A 14,101-nucleotide genomic window follows, 5' to 3' on the forward strand; every position below is an offset into this window, starting at 1 on the left:
TATTATTGGTGGCGCTAATGTGTATGTGATCACGTATAGTATATAAATGGACTTGAAAAATAGCTTTAAATACAGATAGTGAATCAGATGTTTAATGTAACACATTCAATCAACAATCTCAGCTTAATTTTAGCACACATATCGTGTATATCCGCGCAAACCTGCAATGCACAACAATTGGTGAGGTATTGGTGGAATCATTAGTGTCAACAGCTCTCCAGAAATCGAGAAGGCACCAGGTTGTGTCGGGTACATCTTTATCTGGCCATGACTTGAAATGAAACTGCTTCACATGGCGTTTCTCTTGGCCCTAGGATTCATATAAACAGACATCGGTTCTTTAATAATAAAAAAAACGCACAATCATACGCTCTCATGTATTTATTTATTATAAAAGGCTTCAACACTACAAATTAGACATTAGGTTTTACGTTAACGTATACGCCCAGACCTTGTGGATGTTTAAAGTTCTGATGTTGAAGTCATAAGTTTCCTCAATGCCAATAAACTTGACATTTACATCGCCGAAAGTACTAACACTGCCGATTTCTTCAGGCCAGTACTGGAGACACTTTAACTGAAAAATACACACTCAAATTATCAATACCTATACAGAGAACACATTAGTCCAATTAAAAGAATTAGGACGAGTCTTCTGAGCTCGGAGAAGGTTCAGATACAACTTACAACTAGATCATGTTTGACCTGTTATGATATATTGCAAATCAGCTTATTGCGCAAGTTGGTTATTGAGTTTTCTTTCCATAAATTGTATAAAAGCGAGAACTGATGCACGATGGTGCATCATATGGGCAAACAGAAACAATCGCATATCAATGATATAATCTCCCTTGGTCAGCAAATGTTTTAACAGTTCCGTTATGAAGAAAAAGCTTAATGTATCTTCCACTCAAAGAAAGCAGATGTAAAATAAAACACAATAACAGTGGTAAAGACTAAAAAACAATATTTACTGTTCCAAGTTCCATAAGGTTTGTCAACATGATAATCTTCTCTACTCGTTGTTGCCATATCATACGCCAAAAATCAACGATCATTTTTTCAGTCGGTCCTGTTACGTGGATAGCATGAAATCAAAACATTGTTTTATTTGGATGGAAACCTTATGTACACATACTTATAAATACACTAGATTGTTAATTTTAGAAATATAGTGTGTTGAGTTTTTTTTCGAGAAATTTCAAGTAAAGGGTAAAAACGTACCTTGAGATGCGATGAATTTGTTCACCTTTTCGAAGCCCTACATATAGAAAATGTTTGTTAGAGAAATTTTCGAAGTCATTCAATTAATTATATGCTATATGCTCATTCAATAACAAACAATAGCTCGCTCGAATACGTACAAGTGCGTTGGATGGATTTCTATCACACAACTTATACAATATCTTACGTGAATGTAGCAAGCATTGATATAATCGGAGTCGCTTGGTTTTTCCTTCTTCAACGGAACTCGGGAATGATCATCTACAAGTGTGTACGCAAACACTTTGTTAAGTACATTCAACTGCAGTCATTTTTATTGATTGTCTAGACATAAATAATTCTATGATGGGTAATAAGGTAAAATATATGTTAGCTTTAGTAATTTGTTTTAGGAATTACCTCATATGTTATTTGACCATGTATATTGATTAAATATATGTAGCTTGAGTGATTTTTTAGGAATAACTTTGAGTATTTCTTGATTAAGTATTTTTGCCTGTGGAACATTTGAGGGTGATTGTATTAGTTGTATTGTGCCTGTCACATTAAACGACTAATTCCGAGTATGTTGGTTCGAGTCCTATTATTTTTAATTTGATGTTTTCTATGTCACCATGCATAATACTAACACAACAATTAAAGTATCATTGAGCGTAGCATTTTTTGAATTACACATTCGGTCATAATAAAATATTGATGCTGTGAAATTGTATTGTATATATCTATTTGATTTTGGAACTTAATTTTAGTAGGAGGAAACATTATTTTAAGACTTGAATTATTCTAAGTATATTGTCATGATAAATTTCTATATTTTGATAAAAAAATAATTCATAATTGAACGTTTCCTACATGCAAACATCTCCCGGTATCGATTCTTTCCACTGTTTTCCGGAGAAGAAGCAACATCGTGTTTATGAATCAATCCAGTTGGTAACTTCTAAAAATAAAATATTAACGGGGTTCATCGAATGATGTAAAAATATCGAAACAGTTAATCAAATAATGAATAAAATAGTTTGTTGATATTGTTCATTGTAAGCTATTTTGAATTTACAGTGAACTGATTAAATAACAACAGACACCATTCAGACGTATTTAGACGAATGATCATGCTAATATACCGCAAATTCATCCGAGAAATACGAGGATCCATATTTTCTTTTCTCTCGAATATTGTCCCACAATAAATGAATTTTGATTCCTGGTGCGACGGACTTGAAACTGTAGTAGTCGCTGTCGAGGTCTGGAATTTAATAGAACGTACTACAATTTTTGTACGGAGTTTTTCACAGCTTGTTAAAATGAAGATATTCAAAATATTTGTCATACATTAAAGAAATACTGAACAAATTATGTTCAAACAAGCAAAATAACGCAGCTGACTGAAACACGTTTAAATGCTCATTAATGTATAATCACGTTCTAAAATCGGTAAAATAATAAAGCCTTTGTAACGCTATTCCGCGATATTTCGGAATAATAAAATGATTACTAATATAGCGTCACTTATATATCTGTTAATGACTAAAGCCAATTCGGCACCGCGATAGCAATATATAGTTTGCTTCCAGATGTCCTACGCTCGAATCCAGGGGAAAGAAAAATTTAAATTAGACTTTTTCTTGACATTGTAATTAGTTAAGACTCCTCATTATTTTATAGTTTTGTTAGTAAACATATTAATAATAATTTTCACAAATGCGAAAGTCTTTGAACAAATCCATTTGATATAAAATGCATGTAATACACGTTTGTCCAATAAACGTACATACATACTTTCAAAAGCTTTGTTACCGACATCAGAAAACGCATTGTTATCTTGTCCAATTGAAGAACGTAATGTTTTAGAAATATCGGTCATCTCAGTGTCGTTATGTAGCTGTGCTTCTTTTCTGTTAAAAAAATAAGCACATTTAATGTTCGATCATCATCATTGATGTCATATTAAATAACAAAACAATATCATTGTCAATAATAGGAATGATACAGTTAAGCAGTGTACGCGTACTTAAACACGTGTCTCTTTCGTATCACTATGACGACTACAGCGGCAACTACAATGGCGCTTACTGCAGCCCCAACACCACCACCAATTGCAGCTGCTTGTGTGCTCTTTAGGTCGTCAGCTTATAAACAGAAACACTTACAAATAAAATAATTTTGGAATGCATATGGTTTCATATTCAATACAATGAGATATGGTTTTTAATTAAATGTTATGTATTCTTGCCTTACATTTCGTCTTGCTTTTTACTCGTCTTCATAATGTATTTGCAGTTACATTTCGTGCTGTTAAAATAAATTAAAATTCAAATTAATAAATAAATCAGTATAATACCTTTACACAGTCCATTTTCGAAATGAAATCCGTCATGACAACGCTTAGACAACAAGGCGCACGACCCATTGATATTGTGACAGTTGTCACAATGACACTCCATTGAACAGTTATCGCCATACAAGCCTCGATTGCACTCTGTAGAAATAAAAACAACACATCACACATTTTATAATAAGGGCGAACATATGAGTTTATGCTTTTTTTCCTTTTTTTTCAACATAAACAGTACTTTGTAATTGTATGCATGGCATTTATGTGCATATGTGCGTATTGTCCAGAAATAATAATTGAATGTGTATATACAACGTAGGTCATATTCTATAAATAATGGCTCTCCACAGTATCTTAAAAACGCATATTTTACTTATTACAAACTTGTGCAAATTGCATCTGAAGATCTTATGGTAAATCCCGTGAAGCAACTTTTAGCCAAAGCACATGATCCAGTAACGTGATTGCACCCCTCGCAATTGCAGTCACTTGAACAATTTTTACCATACGTTCCCGGCAAACACTCTGCAAAAGGAAACACATTATTATTGTTTGCTTACATACAGGTAACGGCACAAGCAAGTAAATGTATACACGTCTGATCACGAGCAGCAGACAGATGTCACATATCAAATATGTACAATAACAAATATGCTGCAATGGCATGACTTTAACTACTATAATGCGTCTCGTTACTATAATTTAAAGAAAAGAATGTAACATCAGCTTTAATGAATATTAAATATTAATTGGTTATACACACAGATTTTGAATAAAGTTCTCGATATTAAAAACGCCGATGGTGTGGACATTTAATGCACATATAAAGCACGACGTGATTGGGAGTTTTAATGGTTAAGTCGTTTATCTCTAAATACAACTCAAACATGAAGTATCATAATTGTTATTATTAGAATGATTTAACCTCATTAATTCGTGTTCTCTCCTCATTTGACATCGTCCGTAAGGTAATCGAGAAAAACCAAAGACATGAAGGAAAACATTTTCTTCCACCAAGGCGATGAAGCATAACTGAGGCTTAAAAGTTACACCACATTGTGTATAAATAATTAAATGACCATTTGCAAACTGAAAATTCAGGATTGGAACTCCGCATTTGTATTACATGCGTGTATTATATTGAAATGTGTATTGAATGCTAAATTTTTTTAATTTATTTATTTCCATTTATTTGATTTGTATTTTAGAATAACATACATAACTTAAATTGTACTTGCTTTAAACTTTACTAAAACAAAATAAATAAACATAGTAATACAATAAAAAAACAATTTACATTAACATGCTAAAAGTGATTTTACCATGATAAACATTATCGGCAAAAACAAATTATACATAATTAATTATATGCTTTCAAACGGGTGTAATACGGACAAATTATGCACTCTATGAACACATGATATACGGTTGAGTTTTAATATAACAAAAAATGGTTGTGCGCTCTAACCATTTGTTCTGATCGTTCCATACATGAAAATATACAAATACCCTTATATGTAATGCAAGCCTATTGAAATTTAGAATTGGCACCAATCGCTAACGGATTTCAACCAATTCAAGAGCGCTAGGCTAAAGCTATTGCATGCTATATTACCACAAACATCATCAGGCAGACATGTTGTTACAATGGCCTATGAGTAAACAGTTTTAGCCGCAATAAGCAGTCACATCCAAAATGTTTGGTATTTATTTAATAACCTAAACAAACACTCAAATTTTCTTTACATTATAAACTAATGCATGCGGCGAATAATTTAAGATATAGTGTGCACTTTAGATGTAACAAATAGTAGTATGACACCGTATTACTAAAATATCAAATAATTCATTTTTAATTGGGATATATATTTTCAAAGAAAAAAAGTGTTAAGAAAACTAGCTATGTTTTGTTTAAAAGGCTTTGAAATGCGAGAAAATGTCTTATACATGAAAGATAAATTTTTTTTTTCACAAAGACAATAAGCTTACAATAATGTTATCAGTGTTGGAATTATTAAACTACATTTTTACATTATGTATTAACCTCATCCATGTGCCATTCTCACTAAAACATGTTGTATTTCATTCCTTTTTTAAATTGATATTTCTTTGAAATGATGTATGTTTTGTATTTAATTGAAACGCATTTTGTTATTGCATATTTATGTTTATGACGATGAGCTATATATATGCTTAAGTCGAATTAACTATTCTGTTCTGTTCTGTTCTATTTACCTATGCTGCAATTACCACTTGCCCATCCCGCAGCGCACACAAAGTCATAACAACTTCCATTAACATGGTTGCATGTAGGACTGTTTTGACAATGACATTGAGACGCGCAGCCGACTCCAAATTTATCTGCCTCACATTCTGGAATAACCAAACGAATGTTATGTGTACTTTAAAGCAACGTAAAATCCTGGTACATTATTTGTTTCACAGATTTATTTTGATAAATTATGTATGATACTAAACTGTATTCATACATGTGTGTATATTTAAATAAAAATCATAAAATGTTAGCATGCACTTCTGATAATTGAATCTTATACTAAAAAAATGGATTTTTAATTGTGAAGAATCTGTGGATTTGTTGTTGAGTTCCACTTAGAGAGTTTGAAATATAAAAAAAACACAAATAATTTCACACACGTAAAAGCATGTCCAATAAATAGGACTTACCTTTACTGCAGTTATCCCCTGTATAACCATCTCCACATCGATTGTCCGAACAGTTGCCGTTAATGTGATCGCATGTAGCAACCACCCGGCAGTGACATCGCGACGAACAGTTCATTCCAAAGTAGTCATGTTCACACTCTAAAATGCATATTAAGCATATATGTTTAATGTTCCCATTGCTTGAATGAAATTCATGCATTTTTCATAGCGGGTTGACATCAGAGTGTAAACTACCTTTTTGGGAATTGCTATTGCACATTATTTTGGAAACTACATTTTCGTGATATATGTGTATTTCTAAGGGATATATTATATTTCTGAAATAGTCTATGAAATGCATGACTTCTTGTAAGTCTTCTCAATATACCTATTGAATAGTGAAATTTATAAATTGCGTTTACTGTGGTCTATCAAATGGCTATTTCGCAACAAATATAACCTCAATCACATCGATATTCGAACAACCTTTTAAGTAGAACATACCGCATGTTTTTAAAGAAGCTGAACAATATAAATTGGGGTAAATAGGTTTTTGTAATTTGCAGTGTACTCAAAGTTTGGCTACTGATGATTTCGTTAAAATATTTATCGTATTTGACCACATCAAGATTTGAGAAATACTCTGCCCACGCTATTTATCACATACGATATAATCATACTTATACAAACAAAGTATATACTTAAATCCTTGAATCGTAGGCAACCTGCAAGTAAACATGTTGACAACTATGTGTTACTTTTATTTGAAAGCTGCTATAACGTTTTCATATCCTAGTAGTATTTAGATTCGAAGGATAAATTGAAGTCTTTCTTAATAAGTTGTGTATACCATACTAATATAACGGACAAAAAGTTACCCTAAAGTATCTTTTTTGTTTAAAGATTTAAATTTCTTGTTAGATATATCCTCTACACAAACCGTCATATCCGAACATAGCATGTGATAGCAATCGACATGATTAAATAATTGAAGCTAGGAAATATTGATACAATACATATATTCACAACGTAAAAATACTGAAAATACTAACAGTTTCGAACGTAAACCACTGTCCACCAATAATTCAATCAATGATAAATGACAAGCTGTTCTTATGACAAAACATGTCCTGTTTTATTCATTTTTTGCTAACAAAATTGTCAATATTTTCACAAATACATATATTCTTTTGTATCTTCGATAACGCTTTGGGCAAATATCACAATTTGTACGTTTGTCGGCTATAGGAACGTGATGTACTTGATAAATTCCATAAAACATCTAATGTAATGACGTATATAGAAATCTATTATTAAATAATCTTTACAAATATTTTTTATTTAACCGGTTTGAATGCGTGTTATTTTTAATTTTGGTTTGTAAGATGTCCATTATTAAAACGTTTGTTTGCAAAGCATTACTGTTCAAGTATTTTTTGACCTGGATTTTTACTTTTATATTATATTAGTTGCTTTCGTGAAGAATACCTGCACTGCAGTTTTCCCCTGTCCACCCTGCTGCGCATTGCATGTTTGCACATTGACCGTTTGTATGTTTACATTTCACATCTGGCTGACAATGGCACGGAGACGTACAATTCATCCCGAAGAAACCGTCTGTACATGCTGTTGTATAAACATATAAACAGTTTTATTATGCGATGAACTACATCGGCAAATTACGTATTTATTTTTATTTCATTTATGCTTAGTTAAGATTAAACGTTCATGAACATTAAACAAAAATACCCGTTAAGTAGAAAAAGTACCGGCACATGAACACAATTTTATGTTTCTGCAATGGCAGATCATTTTTGTTAGTAGAATCAAATACTGATTTATTTGACGTTAAGCGCTGTCGCCGTTTGGCAAGTGTTCCGCTCGTAACATACATGGATATGTACATATACATGTATAGGTAATGCACGCTTTTTGCAATTCGCATTCAGCAACAATTGCCAACGAATTTCAACGAATTCATTAATGCAAGGATAAATATACTGAATAATATATCACCACATACATAGGGCAGCTATGTTGCTACAATGGCATATGGGTGAACAGTTTTTTTGCCGTAATAAGCATTGTCACATCAAACATGTTTTGAATTTACTTAATTACATAAAAAACATTGTCATTTTCATGTAATTAAACAATAATACATGCCGCAAATCATTTACGATGTATAGCTCACTTTAGTAGTAGCACAAATTAGTATGACACTGTAGACTGAAATATAAAAAAACATGAACTTGTTATTGGGAATAATATTTACCTATACTGCAATTATCACTTGTCCATCCTGCTGCACACACAAAGTCATAACAACTACCATTCACGTGGTTGCATGTCGGACTATTTTGACAATGACATTGAGACGTGCAGCCAACTCCAAATTTACCTGCCTCACATTCTGAAATAACCGAATTGTTTAAAAACTAACGTTATGTGCACTTAACAATTCACGTAAATTTATGTTACATTCTTTGTAATATTGATGTATTTTTAGGGCATACGTGATATTAAAATGTATACATTTATTTATAAAACTCATGCAATGTGTCCATGCAAGTCGGAAAATTCAATCTTATACCAAAAAGTATTCATTTTGAGTTTGAACGAACTTCACACAATTAACATCGCCTTATTAATATAACTTACCTTTACTGCAGTTATCCCCTGTATAACCATCTCCACATCGATTGTCCGAACAGTTGCCGTTGATGTGATCGCATGTAGCACCCTCTCGACAGTGACATCGCGACGAACAGTTCATTCCAAAGAAGTCATGTTCACACTCTAAAGTGCACATAACACATATGTTTGAATTTTTGGGGGAGAAAGTCATTCATACATCGTGGTAGGTTGACCTTAGAATGCAAACGAACTTTTGGACACAGTACGAGACACATTGTTTTGGATACTACAGGTTTTTGGATGTAAACAATTGAACGGCACCATGTCACAAATGTTCATGTTTTTCTTAGAGATTTATTACATTTGTTTTATAGCCTATGAAATGCCTTACCTGTTTTAAGTCTTCGCAATGTTACTATTAAATAATAGTAATAATTTACTTTAATTTAAAATGGCTGTTTCGCAATAAATATCACCTCAAGCAGATCGATATTCGGACAGCCTTTATGTCAGAACAAACCGAGTGTTTTACATATATTGAAGAATATTGCTTAAGCAAAGATAGGTATGAGTAATTTGTTTTGGACTCAAAGTTTGCTACAAATTATGTCATAACAATGTTAATCGTATTTTAACACTTCACGAATCGCGCCTCCTATCATAAACGATATAATCATATTAACACAAAGAAAGTATATACTTAATTCACCGAATCCTTCCAAAGCCACCATTAACATGTTGACAACCGTGTGTTACTTTTAGTACTAAGCTAATATTTGATAATAAGTTGTGCAACCAAAACTTATATAACAGAACAAGGTGACTCGGCATTCTCTTTAAAAATAAAGCTTAAAAAGTCTTGTTTCATAACACGTCTTTACAAACCGCCATATCCGTACACTGCATGTGATAGCAAACGACAAACTTAAATAATAGCAGTAAGTAGAGATTGATACACTTCATATATTCATAACTTAAGAATATTGACCAATCTACGAGATTCAATCTTTAACCACTCTTCACCGACCATTCAATCAATGATAGTTCAGCCCCTGTTCGAATGACAGATCAATACGCGTTTTATTTCATTTTTTTTCTAAAACGATTGTCAAAAATTTCCACCAATACATTTAATCATTTGTATCTTCGAAAACGCTTGGTACAAATAGCACAATGTGTACGTTTGTCGCTTATAAGAAACGCGATTTAAATGATTAATTCTATAAAACATCAAATGTAATGGCATACATGGGATTTATTTGTTAATAAATCGTAACAAATCTGCATTATTTGACAGATTTGAATGCGTTTCATTTTAAATTTTAGTTTCAAAAATGTCAAATATCAAACGTTTGTTTGCACAGTGTTAATATATTTGTTGAACTGGTGTATTACTTTTATATCAAATTAGTGGCTTTGATCAGTATACCTGCACTGCAGTTTTCCCCTGTCCACCCTGCTGCGCATTGCATGTTTGTACATTGGCCGTTTGTATGTTTACATTTCACATCTGGCTGACAGTGGCATGGAGACGTACAATTCATTCCGAAGAAACCGTCCTTACATGCTGTTATGTAAACATATAAACAGTTTATGTATGCCAGGAACTACATCGGCATTTTAAGAGTTTATTTATAATATTATTCAGTTTTCAGTCACGATACAATTTTCATGAATATATAAACCTAAAGGACACGTAAAGTAGAAAAAGTACCAGAACATGGTCAATTTCTTTTCAAAGAACATATAATATTTATTTGTAGAATAAAAAGTGATTAATTTCATGTTGTTCGCTGTTATGATAAGACAATATTTCGGATCGTTTCATACATGAATATGTGCAAATACCCGTACATGTAATGCACGCTAATTGAAATTTAGAATGGGCAACAATAGCCTACGACTTTAAAAAAAAATCATAATGACGAGGCTAAAGCTATTGCATAAAATATCACCACATACATCATCCGGCAGATTTGTTGCTTCAGTTGAATATGGATGAACAGTTTTTTGCCGCAATACGAATGATAACATCCACAACGTTTTTAATTTATTCAGCAACACACAAAAACATTATCATTTGCATTATATAAAACATTTTTACTTGCCGCATATATTTTACGATATATAGTGTAATTTAGTAGTAGCAAACTATAGTATGATACCGTATACCTAAAATATCAAATACACATTCACATTTAATTGGGTTTATATTTACCTATACTGCAATTACCACTTGTCCATCCCGCAGCGCACACAAAGTCATAACAAATACCATTTACATGGTTGCATGTCGGACTGTTTTGACAATGACATTGAGACGCGCAGCCGACTCCAAATGTACCTGTCTCACATTCTGAAATAACCGAATTGTTTCCAAACGAATGTTATGTACACTTCAAAGCAACACACATTCGTGATACATGCTTTATTACAAAGGCTGATTTGTGTTTGGTTATGTATGATACTAAATAATTGACATAAAGTAAAACATATAACGTAGCATAATTAAAAGCAAGCCCAATTAATATAACTTACCTTTACTGCAGTTATCCCCTGTATAACCATCTCCACATCGATTGTCCGAACAGTTGCCGTTGATGTGATCGCATGTAGCACCCTCTCGACAGTGACATCGCGACGAACAGTTCATTCCAAAGTAGTCATGTTCACACTCTAAAATGCAAGAAATTCACGCTTATATAAAAGTGTGTTGACATCAGAATGTAATCGGCCTTTTGGGAGAAATCGCTAGTACACACTATTATAAATACTATAATTTATTGGATGTGAAAACTTGAATCACACCATGCCATACAAGTTTATGTAGTTCTTTGAGATTTATTATATTGACTAAATAGTCCATCAAATGCTTTAAGGCCCAGTCTCACTGTGATGCCGGTGGAGCCCCGGTGCGTGATCCGGAATCTTCCGGATGAACCGGGGCTCTACCGGGATGAACCGGGGCTCCACCGGGGACGACCGGGATGAACTGGGGACGACCGGGATGAACTGGGGACGACCGGGGACAACCGGGGCTCCACCGGGAAAGTATTTTAAATGTTAAATACCTCCGGGATGACCCGGGAGTCACCGGGAAGGACCGACGCGGCACCGGTAACAACCGGGACGGCACCGAGAACAACCGAGACCGCACCGTAGCTCCACCGGGGCCCATACAGACCCCGGCAGAGCTACGGCAACCTCCCGGTTGTCGCCGGTGGTGCCCAGGTGGAGCCCCGGTGAATGCTGGCAGAGTCCCGGTATAGCTACGGTACATCGGTAAACAGGCGCTCTGTCGGGACGCCACCTGCATTCATCTGGGCTCCGCCTGGACATTACCGGCGACAACCGCGATAAAACCGGGGCGTTGCCGTAGCTCTTCCGGGGTCTGATGCCGGTATAGCCCCGGTGGGTGCCGGCGGAGTTACGGTAGACCCGGGCTCTGCCGGGACGCTACCGGCTTTCACCGGGGCCCCACCTGGGCATTACCGGCGACAACCAGGTCTCTGCCGGGGCTTCACCGGGATAAACCGTTGCTAGTCCCGGGTTGACCGGGACTCTGCCGGGTTGTTGACCGGCTTCAACCGGGGCGGTACATTTGTTTGCACAGTATTAGTGTTAACACATTTGTTGACCTAGGTTATAATATATTAAAGTATTTGCTATTGATAAGTATACCTGCACTGCAGTTTTCCCCTGTCCATCCTGCTGCGCATTGCATGTTTGCACATTGACCGTTTGTATGATTACATTTTACACCTGGATGACAGTGGCATAAAGACGTACAATTGATCCCGAAGAAACCGTCCTTGCATGCTGTTATGTAAACATATAAACAGTTAAATTATGCAAGGGACTACAGCGGCATTTAAAGCGTTTAATTATAAGGTCAATTTTTCAGTTACGGTATATATAAAACAAATATAAAGGCCAAGTACAAAACGTACCAGCACGTAATCGATTTGTTTTGAAAGTGCATATAATTTTTGTTTGTAGAATAAACACCTTATTCATTTGACGTTTCGCGCCGTTACTGTAAGTCAAGAGCTCTGATCGTTTCATATATAAATATGTACACATACCCGTACTTGTAATTCGCGCTTGAAAATTAGAATGTGCAACAAAAGCCTACGTATTTCAACAAATTCATAAGGGGCAGGTTAAAACTATTGCATAATATATCACCACATACATCATCAGGCAGATATGTTGCTATAATTGAATACGGTAAACAGATTTTTCCAGCAATAAGAATTGTCATATTCAAAATGTTTTTAATTTATTCAATAACATACAAAACCATTCTAATTTACATTCCATTAAACATGAATACATACCGCAAGTAATTTTATATATGGGTCATGCTCTTTGAAAAATGGGTTTAATGCATGTGCGTAATAAAAATTGACTTTTAATTGAGATTTATATTTACCTATACTACAATTATCACTTGCCCATCCCGCTGCACACACAAAGTCATTACAACCACCGTTGACATGGTTGCATGTCGGATTGTTTTGACAATGACATTGAGACGCGCAGCCTACACCAAATTTACCTGCCTCACATTCTGAAATAACCGAATTGTTTCCAAACTAATGTCATGTACACTCAAAAACAATGCAAATTCCTGGAACTATCTTTGCCATAGGTTTTTGTTTGTTAGACTATGTGTGATAATAAATAATAAACATATAATTATATTAAAACTCATAAAATGTACCAATGCATTTCTGACAATTCAATTCAGTACAAAAAATTTGCATTTTGGGTTTGAACAACCTGATGATTTGTTTTGGATGTCAATTACTGTGTTTGACTCATTTAAAACACAAAACTTAACATAATTAAAGGCATGCCCAATTAATATAACTTACCTTCACTGCAGTTATCCCCTGTATAACCATCTCCACATTGATTGTCCGAACAGTTGCCGTAGATGTGATCGCATGTAGCATCCTCTCGACAGTGACATCGCGACGAACAGTTTATTCCAAAGTAGTCATGTTCACACTCTAAAATGCATAATAAGCATTTGTTCAAGTTTTCTTTTGTTTGTATGAAATTCATGCTTATTTAATATCATGTTGACATCAGAACGTTAACATCTTTTTTGGAGAGATTTTTAGTACACACTATTTTGGATACTATATTTTGTTGGATGTGAAAAATTGAATCACATCATGATACAAATTTTCATGGTTTTCTCAAAGATTAATTACACTGGTTAATGAAATG

The 14,101-nt window shown here is 34.1% G+C and overlaps 1 protein-coding gene across 14 annotated transcripts in view; it reads right to left on the minus strand.

Moving 5' to 3' along the window:
• LOC127851914 (uncharacterized) overlaps positions 1-14,101 on the minus strand; it is a 34,385-nt gene that overhangs the window by 5,596 nt on the left and 14,688 nt on the right. For 3 of the 14 annotated variants that reach the window (XM_052385889.1, XM_052385888.1, XM_052385887.1), the window contains 22 exons: positions 13,741-13,878; positions 13,296-13,433; positions 12,542-12,679; positions 11,399-11,536; positions 11,079-11,216; positions 10,290-10,427; positions 8,885-9,022; positions 8,499-8,636; positions 7,712-7,849; positions 6,245-6,382; positions 5,795-5,932; positions 3,944-4,084; positions 3,566-3,703; positions 3,236-3,353; positions 3,004-3,119; positions 2,349-2,470; positions 2,077-2,164; positions 1,412-1,485; positions 1,225-1,261; positions 975-1,072; positions 452-577; positions 162-310 (listed from right to left, as the gene is read on the minus strand). In XM_052385889.1, coding sequence (XP_052241849.1) covers positions 162-310; positions 452-577; positions 975-1,072; positions 1,225-1,261; positions 1,412-1,485; positions 2,077-2,164; positions 2,349-2,470; positions 3,004-3,119; positions 3,236-3,353; positions 3,566-3,703; positions 3,944-4,084; positions 5,795-5,932; positions 6,245-6,382; positions 7,712-7,849; positions 8,499-8,636; positions 8,885-9,022; positions 10,290-10,427; positions 11,079-11,216; positions 11,399-11,536; positions 12,542-12,679; positions 13,296-13,433; positions 13,741-13,878 — 2,725 coding nt within the window. The remainder of the gene's footprint in view (positions 1-161; positions 311-451; positions 578-974; positions 1,073-1,224; positions 1,262-1,411; positions 1,486-2,076; positions 2,165-2,348; positions 2,471-3,003; positions 3,120-3,235; positions 3,354-3,565; positions 3,704-3,943; positions 4,085-5,794; positions 5,933-6,244; positions 6,383-7,711; positions 7,850-8,498; positions 8,637-8,884; positions 9,023-10,289; positions 10,428-11,078; positions 11,217-11,398; positions 11,537-12,541; positions 12,680-13,295; positions 13,434-13,740; positions 13,879-14,101) is intronic. The other 11 variants (XM_052385891.1, XM_052385892.1, XM_052385890.1 and 8 more) reach the window with 11 other exon arrangements.

The sequence above is a fragment of the Dreissena polymorpha genome, chromosome 11 (assembly GCF_020536995.1).
Source record: "Dreissena polymorpha isolate Duluth1 chromosome 11, UMN_Dpol_1.0, whole genome shotgun sequence".
NCBI classification, from domain to species: domain Eukaryota; kingdom Metazoa; phylum Mollusca; class Bivalvia; order Myida; family Dreissenidae; genus Dreissena; species Dreissena polymorpha.